Source organism: Leucoraja erinacea, chromosome 7, assembly GCF_028641065.1.
Source record: "Leucoraja erinacea ecotype New England chromosome 7, Leri_hhj_1, whole genome shotgun sequence".
NCBI classification, from domain to species: Eukaryota; Metazoa; Chordata; class Chondrichthyes; order Rajiformes; family Rajidae; genus Leucoraja; species Leucoraja erinaceus.
In genome coordinates, this window is record NC_073383.1 from 75,814,326 (window position 1) to 75,833,324 (window position 18,999).

General features: G+C 47.7%; 1 protein-coding gene across 8 annotated transcripts in view; it reads right to left on the reverse strand.

Moving 5' to 3' along the window:
• Positions 1 to 18,636, reverse strand: part of LOC129699113 (myc box-dependent-interacting protein 1) — a 144,843-nt gene extending 126,207 nt beyond the window's left edge. For 3 of the 8 annotated variants that reach the window (XM_055638780.1, XM_055638774.1, XM_055638772.1), the window contains exon 1: positions 18,482 to 18,634. In XM_055638780.1, coding sequence (XP_055494755.1) covers positions 18,482 to 18,562 — 81 coding nt within the window. In that variant the 5' untranslated portion in view covers positions 18,563 to 18,634. Of the gene's footprint in view, positions 1 to 18,481 lie in introns of all 8 variants that reach the window. The other 5 variants (XM_055638779.1, XM_055638777.1, XM_055638776.1 and 2 more) reach the window with 4 other exon arrangements.
• Positions 18,637 to 18,999: the final 363 nt, after the last annotated feature.

Genomic DNA, 18,999 nt, shown 5'->3' on the forward strand with positions numbered 1-18,999 from the left:
CCATGGTGGACCAAGACCGGATGAAAGATACAAAACAGATAGACAGAAATGCTGGAGTAACTCAGCGGGACAGGCAGCATCTCGGGATGGAAGGAATGGGTGACGTTTCGGGTCGAGGCCCTTCATCGGACAGTGTTAGGGGAGAGGAAAACTAGATGCATGGAAAGGTAAGGTGTGAAAACGACAGATCAAAGCAAGATTGAGAAACCTAGGCTTGTATTCACAGGAGTTTAGAAGGATGAGGGGATATCTTATAGAAACATATAAAATTATAAAAGGGCTGGACAAGCTAGATGCAGGAAAAATGTTCCCAATGTTGGGCGAGTCCAGAACCAGGGGCCACAGTCTTAGAATAAAGGGGAGGCCATTTAAGACTTGAGGTGAGAAAACACTTTTTCACCCAGAGAGTTGTGAATTTATGGAATTCCCTGCCACAGAGGGAAGTGGAGGCCAAGTCACTAGATGGATTTAAGAGAGAGTTAGATAGAGCTCTAGGCGCTAGTGGAGTCAAGGGATAGGGGGAGAAGGCAGGCACGGGTTATTGATTTGGGACAATCAGCCATGATCACAATGAATGGCGATGCTGGCTCGAAGGGCCGAATGGCCTCCTCCTGCACCTATTTTCTATGTTTCTGAAGCAGATATGTCTCGCCTAAACATTACAAGGCCTAAACAGGGTTTAAAGACAAAATGGGGGAGGAAACAAAAATTAAAATCACTGCTGAGCTTGTAATATGCGTCACCTCGATGAGATAGAGGAGCGGGCTAATTGGCAAATGACACATGAATAGCGGTTTCATATTCTATGGGGATTTTAACGTGTTCAGCATTAACTGGAATCACAATATAAAAAGCTGACAGGTGTGGAATTGGAATTTTTGAAGTGTTACCCAGGAGAGCTTTGAGATGGCTCAACTCGAGAGGCAGTAGGTGACTCATTCTTAGTGAATGATGAAATCGGGAACGTCTCACCATTGAAGAGTGAACACAATTTCAGTGTCTGACGGGTTTCAACCGGAGACATTACATATCTATCGTCTCCAGAGATGCTCCAGAGATATCTATCGTCTCCAGAGATCCCTCCAGCACTGCATCCCTTTTCAAATACCACTTTCAAGGTAGTACAGGGAAAAGACGAGGATGGACGAGAAATTAAGGTCCTCAGTTAGGAGGAGGTCACGTCTACCATGTCTACGAGGTATAGAAGTGTGAACACACACCTACAGATTCAGAGACAGTTTCTTCCCAGCTGTTATCAGGCAACTGAATCATCCTACCACAACTAGAGCGCAGTGCTGAACTACTATCTACCTCATTGGTGAGACCCTCGGACTATCCTTGATCGGACTTTGCTGGCATTACCTTGCACTAAATGTTATTCCTTTATCATGTATCCACACTTGATAAATGGCTCGATTGTACTCGTGTATTGTCTTTCTGCTGACCGATCAGCACGCAACAACAGCTTTTCACTGTACCTTGGTACATGCAACAATAAACTGAACTGAACCGTTGAACAAAATTGGAAATTTCAATATCTGCAAGTTTCTATGCAGCAAGATGGATTCGAGGACATGCTAACTTGCCTCTAGAAGGGTCTCGACCCGAAAATTCGCCTATTCATTCCCACCATATATTGTAAATACACTATAGACAATTTACAATTAAAAAAAAAAAAACAAAGCCAAATTAACCTACAAACCTGAGGAGTGTGGAAGGAAACCAGAGCACTCGGGGAAAACCCACGCGGTCACAAGGATAACATATGTATGTACAGCATCCGTGGTCAGGATCGAACCTGGGTCTCTGGCGCTGTAAGGCACCAACTCTACCATGCTGCCCTATTCAAAGCCAATTTATTTTATTTTATTTATTGGCAGCACTGAAGACAGTCTCTGCACAATAGGTAATATGGCAACCATTCTGTACAGAACACCCCGCCAAAGAGTGACGATAAACAGTTTTTAATGACATCTTGGGATATATACTTGCCAGAACTCAAGGGAAAATCCCCTCATCTATAAAAATGGATCCATACACTAACATGGGCAAAAAGCAAATTTAATTCAGAGATATGCAAGTCAGCCCATTTGGAGGGGATGCAACAAGACACTTTGATCGGACTTTACTGAATTAATTTTGCCCCGAGTGTTATTGCCTTCTGTAACTTTGCACTCTGGACGGCTCGATTGTAATCGTGTATTGTCATTCCGCAGACTGGTCAGCACGCAACAAAAGCTTTTCACTGTAGCTCAAGTGATGGCTTCCACCGATTGTCATCGGAAGCTTGCGTCCTCCCTTTTCAGGACGGACGAGGACAGCGAGGTCAACATTTGTAACAAGATGGAAACAAAAAGTAGAAGACGACCTCGGTACACGCGACAATAAACTGAATTGAAACTGAAAAAGGATAGCAAAGGATTTCATAACAAAAGGATTTGAGTATAGGAGCAGGGAGGTTCTACTGCAGTTGTACAGAGTCTTGGTGGGACCGCACCTGGAGTATTGCGTACAGTTTTGATCTCCTAATCTGAGGAAAGACATTCTTGCCATAGAGGCAGTACAGAGAAGGTTCACCAGACTGATTCCTGGGATGGCAGGACTTTCATATGAAGAAAGACTGGATAGACTCGGCTTGTACACGCTAGAATTTAGAAGATTGAGGGGGGATCTTATAGAAACTTACAAAATTATTAAGGGGTTGGACAGGCTAGATGCAGGAAGATTATTCCCGATGTTGGGGAAGTCCAGAACAAGGGGTCACAGTTTAAGGATAAGAGGGAAGTCTTTTAGGACCGGGATGAGAAAATCATTTTTTACACAGAGTGGTGAATCTGTGAAATTCTCTGCCACAGAAGGTAGTTGAGGCCAGTTCATTGGCTGGATTTAAGAGGGAGTTAGATGTGGCCCTTGTGGCTAAAGGGATCAGGGGGTATGGAGAGGGCAGGTACAGGATACTGAGTTGGATGATCAGCCATGATCATATTGAATGGCGGTGCAGGCTCGAAGGGCCGAATGGCCTACTCCTGCGCCTATTTTCTATCTTTCTAAGTGCCTTGTGTGGCATTGGAGCTGTGCTTGGCCCCACAGCTATTTGTGTGTGTCGAGTAGAGTGTAAAGCAGGCAGGTAACCCTGTGGTGTTTATGGTCTGTGGGATGTAACAGAACCCCCTGGGGTCTGGATAGAATAGGCAGTTGCACAACTTAATTCTAAAGAGCTACTGCCTTACTGAGCAAGAGATCTGGGTTCGATCCTGTCTATGGGTGCTGTCTGCACGTAGTTTGTACGTTCTCCCCATGGCCAGCGTTGCTTTTCTCTGAGATCCTCGGTTTCCTCCCGCACTCCAAGGACGTACAGGTTTGTAGGTTAGTTGGCTTGGTATAAATGTTTTTTTTTTAAATTGTCCCTATTGTGTGTAGGGTAGTGTTAGTGTGCAGGGATTGCTGGTCGGTGTGGACCCGGTGAGTCGAAGGGCCTGTTTCCGCAGGTATCTCTAAACTAAACTGGGTAAATGTGTAGGAAGGAACTGCAGACGCTGGTTTAAACAGAAGATAGACACAAAATGTTGGAGTAACTCAATGGGACAGGTAGCATCTCTGGGGAGAAGGAATGGGTGACGTTTTAGGTCTAGACCATTCTTCAGACTGAAGCTGGGTTGGTGGGGAAAAAAATGTCTGTAACTATCAAACACCATTGTGTCAAGGGCCCCAGACTGTCAGCTCTGCTATAAGTAGTCATTGAAATTAGCAACCAATTGCTTCTATTGACACTTGTACAATGTTACACTGTTAAACTATGTAACTGATAGCCTTCAGTAACAAAATCAAACCTGTTACTATTTGAGGGGAAATAACATTGTTGCAAATCTGAAATGTTGCAGGTCCTCCTATTCCATTGACATGATTGGGTATATTCTATACTACTTTTCATAAGGTTCTGCATGGCGCCACAGAGGCTGCAGAGGCCAAGTCAATGAATATTTTTAAGGCAGCGATAGATAGAGATTCTTGATTAGTACGGTTGTCAGGGGTTATTGGGAGAAGGCAGGGGAATGGGGTTAGGAGGGAGAGATAGATCAGCCATGATTGAATGGCGTGGTAGACTTGATGGGCTGAATGGCCTAATTCTGCTTCTATCACTATTGACCTTATGACCTCTGGTGATGCTTTGCCAGGCCTGTATTGCATCCATCTTTAGCTTATGCTTGTTTGGGGGTTAGTCCCCTTTAGTTTTCTCTTCGGCATATAAAAGGCATGCTCAATTGGGTTCAGATCGGGTGATTGACTTGGCCACTCAAGAATTGACCATTTTTTAGCTTTGAAAAACTCCTTTGTCGCTTTAGCGGTATGTTTGGGGTCATTGTCTTGTTGTAGAATGAACCGCCAGCCAATGTTTTGAGGTATTTGTTTGAACTTGAGCAGATAGGATGTGTCTATACACTTCAGAATTCATTATGCTACTACCATCAGCAGTTGTATCATCAATGAAGATTGCTGTCCATCAACATGAGGACCAAAGTTGTGCCAATCCACCTCCAGTTTAAATTCCATTTGGAATATTTTGGAGGACCAAGAAACCAAGATAAGTGAGCCAGTACCTTCAGCAGCCATACATGCCCAGGCCATGACACCCCCACCACCGTGTTTCACAGAATTGGTGGTATGCTTTGGATCTTGGGCAGTTCCTACTCTCCTCCATACTTTGCCCTTGCCATCACTCTGATATGTTAATCTTCGCCTCATCTGTCCACAAGACCTATTTCCAGAACTGTGGTTGCTCCTTTAAGTACTTCTTGGCAAACTGTAACCCGGCCATCCTATTTTTGCGGCTAACCAGTGGTTTGCATCTTGCAGTGGAGCCTCTGTATTTCTGTTCATGAAGTCTTCTGCGGCCAGTGGTCATTGACAAATCCACAGTTGACTCCTGAAGAATGTTTCTGATCTGTCGGGCAGGTGTTTGGGGATTTTTTTCTTTATTATTGAGAGAATTCTTCTGTCATCAGCTGTGAAGGTCTTCCTTGACCTGCCAGTCCCTTTGCAATTAGTAAGCTCACCAGTGCTCTCTTTCTTCTTAATGATGTTCCAAACAGTTGATTTTGGTAAGCCACAGGTTCGGCTGATGTCTCTAACAGTTTTATTCTTGTTTCTCAGTCTCATTATGGCTTCTTTGACATTGATTGGCACAACTTTGGTCCTCATATTGATGAACAGCAATAAAAGTTTCTGAAAAGACTGGAAGAAAGACTAGGTGCTGAGAGCTCTCTTATACCTGCATTAATGAGGCAATTAATCACACCTGCGCAATTACAAACACGTGTGTCCCAAACATGATGGTGCCCGGAAATGGGGGCACTATGTATAAACACAGCTGTAATTTCTACATGGTGAAACAAAAAAGTATAAAAATGCCCTTTAATAAAATCTGACAATGCGCACTTTAACCACATGTGATATTTTTTTCTATCACAAATCTCAAATTGTGGAGTACAGAGGCAAATAAAAAAAATGATTTTTTTTGCCCCAAACATTATGGAGGGCACTGTTTGTAGAACAAAATAAATGAAGGATATTCAAAAAAGAAGTTGGGATGTTATGTTACAGAAGACATTGGTGAGACTTCATTTGGACTACTGCTGTGTTCATTTTTGGTCAACATGCCTTGGGGAGGATGTTCAGCTGGAAAGAGTGCAGTGAAGATTTGGAGTGTGGAAGGGTGTGGAAGATGGGCCGAATGGCCTAAATCTGCTCCGACTACTTATGCTGGGGGAAAAAGACTGTTGCTGTGTACCTCTCTCTTTCCAGAACAATTAATGCAGAATTGAGTAACACAGGAAATTTATGACACAGGAACCCATTCGGTCTGAATCTGCCAAAAAACATTTTCAGAGCTGTCTAGCTAATACCACCTGCAAGTAGTCGGGTCTACAATTACACACATTTATACTGATGGTTGCAATCTTTAGCACCCTTTTGGGAAGCAAATTCCAGACCTCCAATATGCATTTTATGTCTCGGCCAATAAAAAAGCATCCCATTTGCTTTTTCAGCCACGTATGATACGATATGATCGGACTTTATTTATCCCAGGAGGGGAATTGGTCGGCCAACAGTCACCCGTTGCCTTCATAGAAAATAGGTACAGGAGTAGGCCATTCAGCCCTTCGAGCCTGCACAGCCATTCAATATGATCATGGATGATCATCCAACTCAGTATCCTGTACCTGCCTGCGTGGGTTTCCTCCGAGAACTTGGGTTTCCGACCACACACCAAAGACGTGCAAGTTTATAGGTTAATTGGCTTGGTATAAAAATTAAAATTGTCCCTAGTGTGTGTGTTGGATGGTATTAGTGCGCAGGAATCACTGGGACGAAGGGTCTGTTTCCACGCTGTATCTCTAAATTGGGACACGGATCAAATACAAAATTAAGTCAGTGCATTATCTGCAAGGAGTCACCACGTCAATGATGCATTCAGCGAAGCAGAGGCTTCAAGCCCCACAAACATCACGGCCAAGCTTGCCGAGGGCAAACGCCTCTCATCCAAGAGTAGATTCATGATCGAACCGCTGGCCTGTATGAATAGGCACTCAGTCCGCCAGAGCCTATGTGATCTCCCGGTTGCCAAACACTTTAACTCCTCCTCCCAATCCCACACTGACATTTCTGTCCTGGGCCTCCCGCAGTGTCAGAGTGAGGCCAAACACAAGTTGGAGGGACAGCACCTCATATTTTGCTTGGGCAGCTTACACCCCAGCGGTATGAACATTGATTTACCCAACTTCAAGTAATCCTTGCCTTCCCCCTTTCTCCATCCCTCCCCCACCCAAGTACTTGTACTAGTTCCAAACTCATCTTGTCGAGTCTCATTGTCAGTAACTCATTTGCACCTAGCCCACAGCCAACCGTGGCCTGTTTCCTATATCATTGTTACTGTTTTTGCATATCTTTCATTCATTTGTTCCATATCTCTCTATATATCACCGTCTATATCTCTCATTTCCCATTCCCTTAGCCTGAAGAAGGGTCTCGACCCGAAACGTCACCTATTCCTTTTCTCCAGAGATGCTGAGTGACCCTCTGAGTGACTCCAGCTCTTTGTGTCTATCTTTGGCATGTAAGATTCATTGGCACAGCATTAAACCATAGACTAAGCCTGCGTGCATCTAAATAAGATTAGAGCAGGATTAGAGCTCTCCCCATGTACGAGTACTTGTTTCATCCGAAATTGCATTTCATCTAAAATAGGCAGCATGGTGGCACAGCAGTGGAGTTGCTGCCTTACAGCGACCGACTACAGGTGCTGTCTGGACTGAGTATGTATGATCTCCCTGTGACCACGTGGGTTTTCGCCAGGAGCTCCAGTTTCTTCCCACATAGAAACAAAGAAAATAGGTGCAGGAGGAGGCCGTTCGGCCCTTCGAGCCAGCACCGCCCGTCATTGTGATCATGGCCGATTGTCCCCAATTAATAACCCGTGCCTGCCTTCTCCCCATATCCCTTGACTATACTAGCCCCTAGAGCTCTATCTAACTCTCTCTTAAATCCATCCAGTGATTTGGCCTCCACTGCCCTCTGTGGCAGGGAATTCCACAAATTCACAACTCTCTGGGTGAAATCGTTTTTTTCTCACCTCAGTCTTAAATGACCTCCCCTTTATTCTAAGACTGTGGCCCCTGGTTCTGGACTCGCCAAACATTGGGAACACTTTTCCTGCATTGGGAACATTTTTCACACTTGAAAGACGTACAGGTTTGTAGGATAATTGGCTTCTGTAAATTCTGCCTAGTGTGTAGGACAGTGCTAGAGTGCCGGTGATCGGTGGACAGCACAGAGTCAGTGGGCCGAAGGGCTCGTTTCCACGCTGTATCTCTAAACAAAAGCAATTAAAAATTAATACCTACAAAATAAAAGAGGTGGGAAGGTGTTGGATTAGAAAGTCAACTCTAGACCAGCTACCTAGAAAGAAAAAAGAAGCACTATATACACTAGAATGCAACCATAGATTTCATCACATTCTTGCAAGACTTCAATGAGCATTCTCTAATGACTTGGCAACCTGACAAGGATTTGAGAAGGAACTTTCACAAGTCACATTTTCTTACTTCCGTTTAAAGCTTTAAAAGCTCTGTCCCACTGTACGAGTTCATTCAAACAGTTCTCCCGAGTTTGCCCTGATTCGAACTCTGAGAATTACGGTAATAGCCGCTCGTAAGTACTCGGTGCTCTCGTGGACATTTTTCAACATGTTGAAAAATCTTCACGAGTCTTCCCGAGCGTACAGCGTTTCCCAAGTACCTGCCGTTAGCGTTACGAGCCGCTAAGAGACGTCCCCGAGCACCGACGTACCCGCTACGTTCATTCTCCGTGCTTACCACGAGTTTGATTTTTTTTTTTTTTTAACTCGGGAGAGCTCTTGAATGAACTCGTACAGTGGGACAGGGCTTTGAGAATCTATATCTCAACAGCATAGAGAAGCTCTCCCACTGAAAACATCGCTGGAGAGAAGAAATAGGTGATGTTTTGGGTCAAGACCCTTCCCAGAGTTGCCATCTGACCCGTTTTTAGTGCCTATCTAGAGAATTAAGCTTCTCTAATTAAAAACTATAATATTTAAATTAAACAATCCTGCCTATTGTGCTTTCAGGCGGATATTGAAGAATTTCTAAATGAAGCAATGTTTCAATGGGGGCAAGAGATGACAGAGGTTTTGATAGAAACATGCATTGATTTTTATCAGAGCAATCAACAACAAAGAGGCAAATTCCAACGCATCAATTCTTATCTATTCACAATGCCCTGAAGAAGCTACTTGCCATTCTTCAGTGGCTTATCATCTGCAGAGAGAATCTTCAAAGGGCAGTTGATATTTGCTGTAATGTATAGAGTTAAGCCACACAATATCTACCCAGGCTCAAAAGCAATACCTTTAGCTTTAGGTTTTTAAAAACCCGAGCCTGAAGCAATACCTTAAAGGGCCCGTCGCACTTACGCGGCTTTTTCGGAAACTGCCGGCACCCGCCATAGGTCATTACAGGTCGCCGAAAATTTTCAACATGTTGAAAATCCAGCAGCAACCAGAACAAGGTACGACTCTTTGGGAGATCACTCCCGACCATTTAGGGCGCAGCAGTAAATTCCGCACCGACCAGCGATTGCCGCACATTGACACTATCCTACACACACACACTAGGGACAATTCTTAGATTCTCACACCAAGCCAATTAACCTACAAACCTGTGTAAGTCTTATAGTGTGGGAGGAAACCGAAGATCTTGACGAAAAGCCCACGCAGGTCACGGGGAAAACGTGCAAACTCCATAAAGGCAGCACCAGCTGCGCCACCAAGTACCACCCCAGGACTTGTCAGTTCAAATGATTTCTCGGCTTGCGTTCAAGATGGGACAATTAAATTCTTACTTGCAGCAGCACAATAGAATATGCAAACATAGTGCACTGTAATCAATAAAATAAATGAGTGTGGTTGGGTGGTGAATATTTAGGAATTACGGCTGCTGCACCCTCGTCATAAGGCAGCAAATTTTAAAAATGCCGAGCTCGTTCAGGTACGTTTCCACCCCAATGTCTGGGAGTTGGAACTAACTCTTTCTCTTACCACAGATGCTGCACAAGCTGCTGGGCGTTACCAGCAATTTCTCTGCTTTCCTCTCTAATCCCGGATACTTTAATAGCTGGAATACACCTGGAGGAAGGACATTCTTGCTATTGAGGGAGTGCAGCATAGGTTCACCAGGTTAACTCCCGGGATGGCGGGACTGTCATATGCTGAGGGAATGGAGCGGCTGGGCTTGTATACTCTGGAATTTTGTAGGGTGAGAGGAGATCTTATTGAAACATATAAGGAATCGTGACGTTTCAGGTCGAGACCCAAGGTCTCGTTAAAATCAGTAACAAAATCTTGGAAGGTATAGTGTGCAGTGGGCTTGCTATTGAGGGAGTGCAGCGTAGGTTTACAAGGTTAATTTCCGGGATGGCGAGACTGACATGCTGAGAGAATGGAGCAGCTGGGTTTGTATACTCTGGAATTTTGTAGGGCGAGAGGGGATCTAATTGAAACATATAAGATTGTTAAGGGTTTGGACACGCTAGAGGCGGAAAATATGTTCCCGATGTTGGGGGAGGCCACAGTTTAAGAATAAGGGGTAAGCCATTTAGAAGGGAGATGAGGAAAAACTTCTTCACACAGAGAGTTGTGAGTCTGTGGAATTCTCTGCCTCAGTGGGCATTGGAGGCCGGTTCTCTGAATACTTTCAAGAGATAGCTAGGTAGGTAGGGCCCTTGAAGATAGTGGAGTCAGGGGATATGGGGAGAAGGCAGGAATGAGGTACTGATTGTGGATGATCAGCCATGATCACATTGAATGGCGGTGCTGGCTTGAAGGGCCGAATGGCCTACTACTGCACCTAATGTCTATTGGAACGCAAGGGCGACACAGCACGGTGGCACAGCAGCAGAGCCGTGTAGGGAGGAACTGCAGCTGCTGGTTTAAACCAAACATAGACACAAAAAGCTGGAGTAGCTCAGCGAGAGAGGCAGCATCTCTGGAGAGAAGGAATCGGGTCGAAACAGTTCATCAGACCCTTCTGAAAAAATGGGTCTCAACCTGAAACATCACCCATTCCTTCTCTCCAGAGATGCAGCCCAAAGATCCTATAGCTCTGCTATAAGATCTTTGATGCTGCCTGTCCCGCTGAGTTACTCAGGCTTTTTGTGTCTAACTTCTGCAGCAGTCAGTGTTTCAAGAGTCGCTGCCTCAAAAGACAGCCAGCATCAGAGACACACACCACCCTGACCACACTCTCATTTCACTCCTGCCATCGAGAAGTTGGAATAGGAGCCTAAAACCCAAGCTTGGAAACAACTAACTAACAGGTACAGGCGTCCACATTTTGAAAAATACTTCAACACCCGAGTGGAATGGATGTTCTGAGTGCAGGTAGATGGGACTTGGGGAATATAAGTGTTCGGCACGGACTTGAAGGGCCGAGATGGCCTGTTTCCGTGCTATAATTGTTATATGTTCTGGTTTCCAACAAGCCGAGACCACACAGTACACACAAAGATAGTTACAATAAGTGCAACAAATTCAAAAGAGCAGAATGCTGAAAAGATTGGTCGTGAAAAAAGCTACAAGAGTCCAACGTAGACAAAAGTGCTGGAGAAACTCAGCGGGTGAGGCAGCATCTACGGAGCGAAGGAATAGGTGATGGTTCAGGTCGAGACCCGTCTTCAGACTGATATGGGGGTGGGGGTGGGTGGGAAGAAGGAAGAGGCAGAGACAGTAGGCTTGTGGGAGAGCTGGGGAGGGGAAGGAGGAAGAATGCAAGGACTACCTGAAATTGGAGAAGTCAATGTTCATACCACTGGGGTGTAAACTACCCAAGCGGAATACGAGGTGCTGCTCCTCCAATTTGCGGTGGGACTCACTCTGTAGTCCAATAATTACAAGCAAACGTGGCAGAATTGGGAGTAAGTTAACTTACAAAATTCTTAAGGGCTTGGACAGGCTAGATGCAGGAAGATTGTTCCCGATGTTAGGGAAGTCCAGGACAAGGGGTCACAGCTTAAGGATTAGGGGGAAATCCTTTAAAACCGAGAGGAGAAGAACTTTTTTCACACAGAGTGTGGTGAATCTCTGGAACTCTCTGCCACAGAGGGTAGTTGAGGCCAGTTCATTGGCTATATTTAAGAGGGAGTTAGATGTGGCCCTTGTGGCCAAGGGGATCAGGGGGTATGGAGAGAAGGCAGGTACGGGATACTGAGTTGGATGATCAGCCATGATCATATTGAATGGCGGTGCAGGCTCGAAGGGCCGAATGGCCTACTCCTGCACCTAATTTCTATGTTTCTAAGTATGTGGCAGCAGCTCTGGGAAGGTGTGTGAAAGAGATAGACACAAGATGCTGGAGTAACTCAGCTGGACAGGCAGCATCCCTGGGTAGAAGGAATGGGGGACATTTCTAGTCAAAACCCTTCTTCACACCAAAACGACACCCATTTCCTTCTCTCCAGAGATGCTGCCTGTCACGCTGAGTCACTCCAGCATTTTGTGTCGATCTTCGGTGAAAACCGACTTCCGCAGTTCCTTCCCACACATTTCGTCTGCTCCAGTGAGAAGGAGGTGATTGGTTCTGGATTCAGATAGCAATGGGGAAGAAACTGTTTTTCTCCCAAAGGTCTGGATGTCCAAACATTTCAACCCTCTCTTCTCCCAGAAAGTAGAAAGAACTAAATTGTCCACAAAACCACACTGCAGGAACACCTTCACCACAGGTCCTACCTACCGCATCTGATCATGAAACTCCTTTGTAATGTAATGACCTTCAGCATCCACCATGTGTCCACTATATCAGCCCATTCGAGGTTAAGCCATTTAGAACGGAGGCCATTTAAGCCTTAAGCCATTTAGAATGGAGATGAGGAAACACTTTTTCTCACAGAGAGTGGGGGGAGTCTGTGGAATTCTCTGCCTCAGACTCAGGTGGAGGCAAGTTCTCTGGATGCTTTCAAGAGAGCTAGATAGGGCTCTTAAAAATAGCAGTCAGGAGATATGGGGAGAAGGCAGGAACGGGGTACTGATGGGGATGATCAGCCATGATCACATTGAATTGTGGTGCTAGCTTGAAGGGCTGAATGGCCTACTCCTGCACCTATTGTCTATCCTCCTGCCTTCTCCCCAAACACCCTTACTAATCGAGAATCTGTCAATCTCAACCTTAAAAGCATCCATTGACTTGGCCTCCGGAGCAGTTTTTTTCCCCCGGGCTCATTTTAAATCTTTCCCCTCTCATATTAGTTATGGAATATTAGTTATGAACTTGAGGTCGTGCTTTCCAAACACACTATAATAAACGAGTGCAGTTATGGAATGCGCAACTTGAGGTGGTGATGGATTCAGACACACCTGATCGCCCAGTTGCAAAACACCTTAGCTCCCTCTCACATTCCCACACTGATCTTTCCGTCTTGGGCCTCCTCCACTGTCAGAGTGAGTCCCAGCGCAAATTGGAGGAACATCACATCATATTTCGCTTGGGCGGTCAACAACCCTGCAATATGAGCATTGACATCTCCAACTGCTCTCCCTCTCACTCTCCATCCCTCCCCCTTCCTAGTTCTCTGGTCAGACCGCCCCCCCGACTACATTTTATCTACGTACGATTTGTTGTCACTTTCCCCTCCCCATCTATTCTACATTGAGCTTCCTTGAGCTTCGTCCACTTTGATGTCTCATTTTCACACCCTACACTTCCTTATCTCTGTGCCCCCCTCCCCTCCCCCTCCCATTACTCTCAGTATGAAGAAGGTGTCTTGACCCGAAACATCAACCATTCCGTCTCACCAGAGATGCTGCCTGTCCCACTGAGTTACTCCAGCATGTTGTGTATATCTTTGGTGTAAACCAGCCTCTGCAGTTCCTTCCTACACAAATCTCCTCTGGTAGCTTGGTCCATGAATCTACATGGAATAAAAAAAGTCACCCCCTCTTGCTCCTAAGTGATAGGAGCAGAATTGGGCCATTCGGCCCATCAAGTCTACTCTGCCGTTCATTCATGGCTTATCTATCATTCCCTCTTAACCCCATTCTCCTGCCCGCTCCTCAGGTTCATTTTAAATCTTGCCCCTCTCATATATACCTCACGACAAAGAAACAGTTGTGGAATACACACACCGAGGTGACGATGGGAGTCAGACACACGACATTGAAGCTACGGGGAGAAGGACAACAGGTGCGGGAGTAGGCCATTCGGCCCTTCGAGCCAGCACCGCCATTCAATGTGATCATTCACAATCAATACCCCATTCCTGCCTTCTTTCCCATATCCCCTGACTCTGCTATCTTTAAGAGCTCTATCTAACTCTCTTGAAAGCATCCAGAGAATTGGCCTCCACTGCCTTCTGAGGCAGAGAATTCCACAGATTCAAAATTCTCTAGGCGAAAAGTTTTTCCTCGTCTCCGTACTAAATGGCCTACCCCTTATTCTTAAGTTCTAGACTCCTCCAACATTGGGAACACGTTTCCTGCCTCTAGCATGACAAACCCCTTAATAATCTTGTTCAAGAAGGAACTGCAGATGCTGGAAAATCGAAGGTACACAAAAATGCTGCAGAAACTCAGCAGGTGCAGCAGCATCTATGGAGCGAAGGAAAAAGGTAACGTTTTGGGCCAAAACCTAACCCTAACCCTTAATAATCTTATACGTTTCAATAAGGCACCCTCTCATCCTTCTAAATTCCAGTGTGCACAAGCCCTGCCGCTCCATTCTTTCAACACACGACAGAGATGCTGCCTGTCCCGCTGAGTTACTCCAGCATTTTGTGTCTATCTTCGGGAGAAGGGCTGTGCTCCAAACACCCAGACGGTGACTGTGAGTAAGTGGGATTAGCGCGGAGACGGGAAATGGACAGCCGGTGTAGGGTGGGCCGGTGGCTATATCTGTGTCTCTTTGATCGTTGTTGATGCAGTTAAGAGTTGGAGCTGCAAACACCTGCCATTACTGGCGATGATCACATCCTGCTGGGAAAATCTCCACCCCAATATCCCAGGGCCAACACATAATTACAATTGAGCCATTTACAGCAAAGATCCTATAGCTGAGCTATAAGATTTTTGGTTTAAAGTGTTCACCCCCCCAAAACCACCGCCACCACCACCGTCAAGTCTCCGGCCCCTGGAGCCACTGACCCCCTGGTCATTCTACCACCATTCCTCGGTCCCGGCACCTCATCTCTTCCCCCCTCTGATACCCCAGACCCTGTTCCCCATCCACCCCCCCCCCCATCCTCCTCTCCCCTGTCCCGGGGCAAAGAGACAACTTACGATGATCTGCCAGGTCCCTCGGGTCTGAGCTACAGGGAGAGGTTGAGTAGCCTCGGTCTCTATTCCATGGAGTGCAGGAGGATGAGGGGTGATCTCATAGAGGTGTACAAAATCATGAGAGGATTAGATCCTGTAGATGCACAGTCTTTTAACCAGAGTAGGGGAATTGAGGACCCGAGGGCATAGGTTCAAGGTGAAGGGGAAAAGATTTAATAGGAATCCAAGGGGTAACTTTTTCCACACACAGGGTGGTGGGTGTATGGAACAAGCTGCCAGAGGAGGTAGTTGAGGCTGGGACTGTCCCGTCATTTAAAAAAACAGTTAGACAGGTACATAGATAGGACAGGTTTGGAGGGATATGGACCAAGCACAGGCAAGTGGGACTAATGTAGCTGGGACATTGTGGGCAAGTTGGGCTGAAGCTCACACCCTCTAGTCCTGGCAACATCCTCGTATATCTTTTCTGAACCCTTTCAAGCTTGACAATTTCTTTCCTATAACATGGTGCCCAGAACTGAACACAATAACGTTTTGTACAACTGCAACATGATCTCCCAACTTCTATACTCAATACTCTAACTGATGAAGGCCAAAGTGCCAAAAGCCTGGTTGACCACCTTATCTACATGCGACTCGACCTTCAAGGAACCACGCACATGTACTCCTAGATCCCTCTGCTCTACAACACTACCCAGAGAGCTACCATTGACTGTGTAGGTCCTGCCCTTGTTCGACATCCCAAAATGCAACGCCACACATTTCTCTGTATTAAATTCCATCAGCCATTCCTCCGCCCACCTGGCCAATCGATCCAGATCCTGCTGCAATGGTTCACAACTATCTGCAAAACCACTAAATTTTGTATCATCAGCAAACTTGCTAACCTTGCCCTGTATGTTCTCATCCAAATCATTGATGTCAATGGCAAACAGTAATGGGCCCAGCACTGAACCCTGAGGCACACCACTAGTCATAGGTAGGGTTGCCAACTTTCAGAATCAGATACAAACTTTATTGTCATTGTGCAGTGTACACTACAGAGACAACGAAATGCAGTTAGCATCTCCCTAGAAGAGCGACATAGAATACGAGCAATAAATAAATATATTTACGTACATACAGTCGTAGTAGTGCAATTTTTTTTGGTGGAAGGAGCGTCCGGGGGAAGGGGTGACTGGCAATCACCGAGTTACAGTTTTAGGTAGTGTAACAGCCGCAGTGAAGAAGCTGTTCCTGGACCTGCTGGTCCGGCAACAGAGAGACATGTAGCGCCTCCCGGATGGTAGGAGGGTAAACAGTCTGTGGTTGGGGTGAGAGCAGTTCTTGACGATGCTGAGCGCCCTTCGCAGACAACGCTTGCTTTGGACAGACTCAATGGAGGGGAGCGAGGAACCGGTGATGCGTTGGGCAATTTTCACCACCCTCTGCAGTGCTTTCCGGTCGGAGGCAGAGCAGTTGCCATACCATACTGTGATACAGTTGATAAGGATGCTCTCGATGGTACAGCGGTAGAAGTTCACCAGAATCTGAGGAGACAGATGGACCTTCTTCAGTCTCCTCAGGAAGAAGAGACGCTGGTGAAACCTCTTGACCAGAGTCGAGTCAAGGAGGCTCACTCCCAAATAAGGGACAAAAGGTCAAAATAAGGAACAAATTCCCACCAGCAATTCGTTGACCGACTCGGCCGTGGCTGGGTGAATGATGAGTTGGCCCGGGGTGCTGCACAGTCCAGCGCCCCGTCCAACTCAGGAACCGATGATCAGCCATGAGAAGGAGGGGTGGTGGTGGTGTCGGCGGTAAGCGAAGGTCCGAAGGTCGGATAGGTGGCCGGGCTGCCGACCGACGGGGCCACAGGCGAGGCGCAGTGGCTGCTGCTGCACTCCACGGGCTGCACTACGTCGGGGCGGGTGAGGTGGCGCCGGACGCAGTGCTCCGACCCGACAGCCCCCTCGACCCGAGTAGTGGCAGTCAAATACGGGACAGGGGCGGTCCCGTTTGGGACAAACCAATATACGGGATGTCCCCACTAATACGAGACAGTTGGCAAGCTCGTAGTCACAGACCTCCAGTCCAAGAAGCAACCTTCCACCATCAACCTCTGCTTCCTGCCATGGAGCCAATTTGCTATCCATTCAGCTACCTCTACTTGGATCGCATGCGATCTAACCTTCCAGAGCAGCCTACCATGCAGAAACTCGTGGAACGCCTTACTGAAGTCCATGTACACAAAATCTAAAGCTCTGCCCTCATCAACCTTTTTGGTCACGTCTTCCAAGAAAAATCAATGAGATTTGTGAGACACGACCTTCCACGTCCAACCCCATCCCTAACCAGCCCTTGCCTGTATAGCCCATCGCCCATACAAATGCCTGTATATCCTATCCCTCCGAATACTCTCCAGTAAGTTACCAACTACAGATGTTAAGCGAATCGGCCTATAGTTCCCAGCATTTTCGCTGCAGCCTTTTTTGAAAAGAGGCTCAACATTTGCCACCCTCCCCGTCTTGCGGCAACTCTCCTGTATTCAAGGACGACTCGCACAAATTTCCCACCTCAAAGGCCCGGCCACCCGTCCACCGCATCTCCCCGGCCTGTCAGCGGTTCCCCCCCGGGCTCAGGGTCGCTGTCCTGGCCCCTTAGAGCCGCTCACAGCCTGCACACCCCCGGGCCCCTGCTCCCGGGACCCCGGCCGGCGCCCAGTCCCTCTTCCTGGTCTCTCTCTCCCTCCACACACACAGACACACACACACACTGCCCCGGGACCCCGACAGAGCAGCTAGCCCCCACCCCACACGGCAGCGCCTGTCCCCTCTGCCCCGGGGACCTGCAGCCCGCACCGCCCGCACTGGGAGGAGGCGAAGCCCTGCAGCAAGAGGCTGAAGCTCCGACCTCCCTCCCCCCTCCCCCCCCTCATTCCCCCCTCTCCCTCTCCCCCCCCTCCCCTCTCTCTCTCCCCCCCCCTCTCTCTCTCCCTCTCTCTCCTCCCCTCTCTCTCTCTCTCTCCTCTCTGTCCCTCTCTCTCCCCCCCTCTCTCTCTCCCCCCCTCTCTCTCCTCTCCCTCTCCCTCCCTTCCCTCCCTCTCCCTCTCCTCTCTCCCCCCCCTCTCCCCCCCTCTCTCCCCCCCCCCGCCCTCCCTCTCCCCCTCTCCCTCTCTCCCTCCTCTCCTTTTCCCCTTCCCTCTCTCCCTCCCTTCTCTCTCTCCCCTCTCTCTCTCTCTCTCCCTCCAAACCCTCTCCTCTTCCCTCTTATCTCTCTCTCCCTCCCTCCCTCCTTCCTTCCCCTCCCCCTCTCCCTCTCTATCTCCCTCTCTCTCCCTCCCTCTCTCCCTTCTTCCTTCGCCCTCTCCCCCCCCCCTCTCCTCTCCTCTCCCCACCCCCCTCTCCCCCCCCCCCTCTCTCTCTCTCTCTCTCGTATCCTTACCTCTTCTTTTTTCCTCTACCTCTTGTCCTCCCTCCTTCCTATTTCCCTACTCTCTCTCAAACCCTCTTATCTCTCTCCTTCCTCTCTCTATCCTCTATGTCTCTCCCTCTCTCCCTCTCCCCCTCTCTCTCTCTCTCTCCTCTATCTCTCTATCTCTCTCCCTCCCTCTCTCCCTTCTTCCTTCCCCCTCTCCCCCTCTCTCCCTCTCCCCCAGCCCCGCACCTTCTCCTGCGCCCGGTTGATCTTCTTCTGGACGTTCTTGGCGATGAAGCCGGCGCTCACTCCCTTGGTGGACTCGGCCATCTTGCGCCCGCTGTCTGCCCGGAGCGGGGAGGGAGGGAGGAGACGAGGAGGAGGCGGCGGTGGAGATGACGGGAGCTTTAAAGCGACTGCGGGAGAAAGCGAGAGAGAGGGAGGGAGGGAGCGGGGAGACTGCAACAGCCGCTTAAAGAGACACTACATGCGATACACAGAAAATAGGAGTAGGCCATTCGGCCCTTCGAGCCAGCACCGCCATTCAATGTGATCATGGCTAATCATCCACAATTAGTACCCCCTTTCCTGCCTTCCCCCCACAATACACAATACAATTTATTTGTCACTTGAACCTCATAGAGGCTCAAATGAAATGTTGTTTCTGCAGTCATACACACAAGAAAAAAGGACCCAAGACACAACACAATTTACACAGACATCCATCACAGCGCATCTCCTCCTCGCTGTGATGGAAGGCAAAAAGA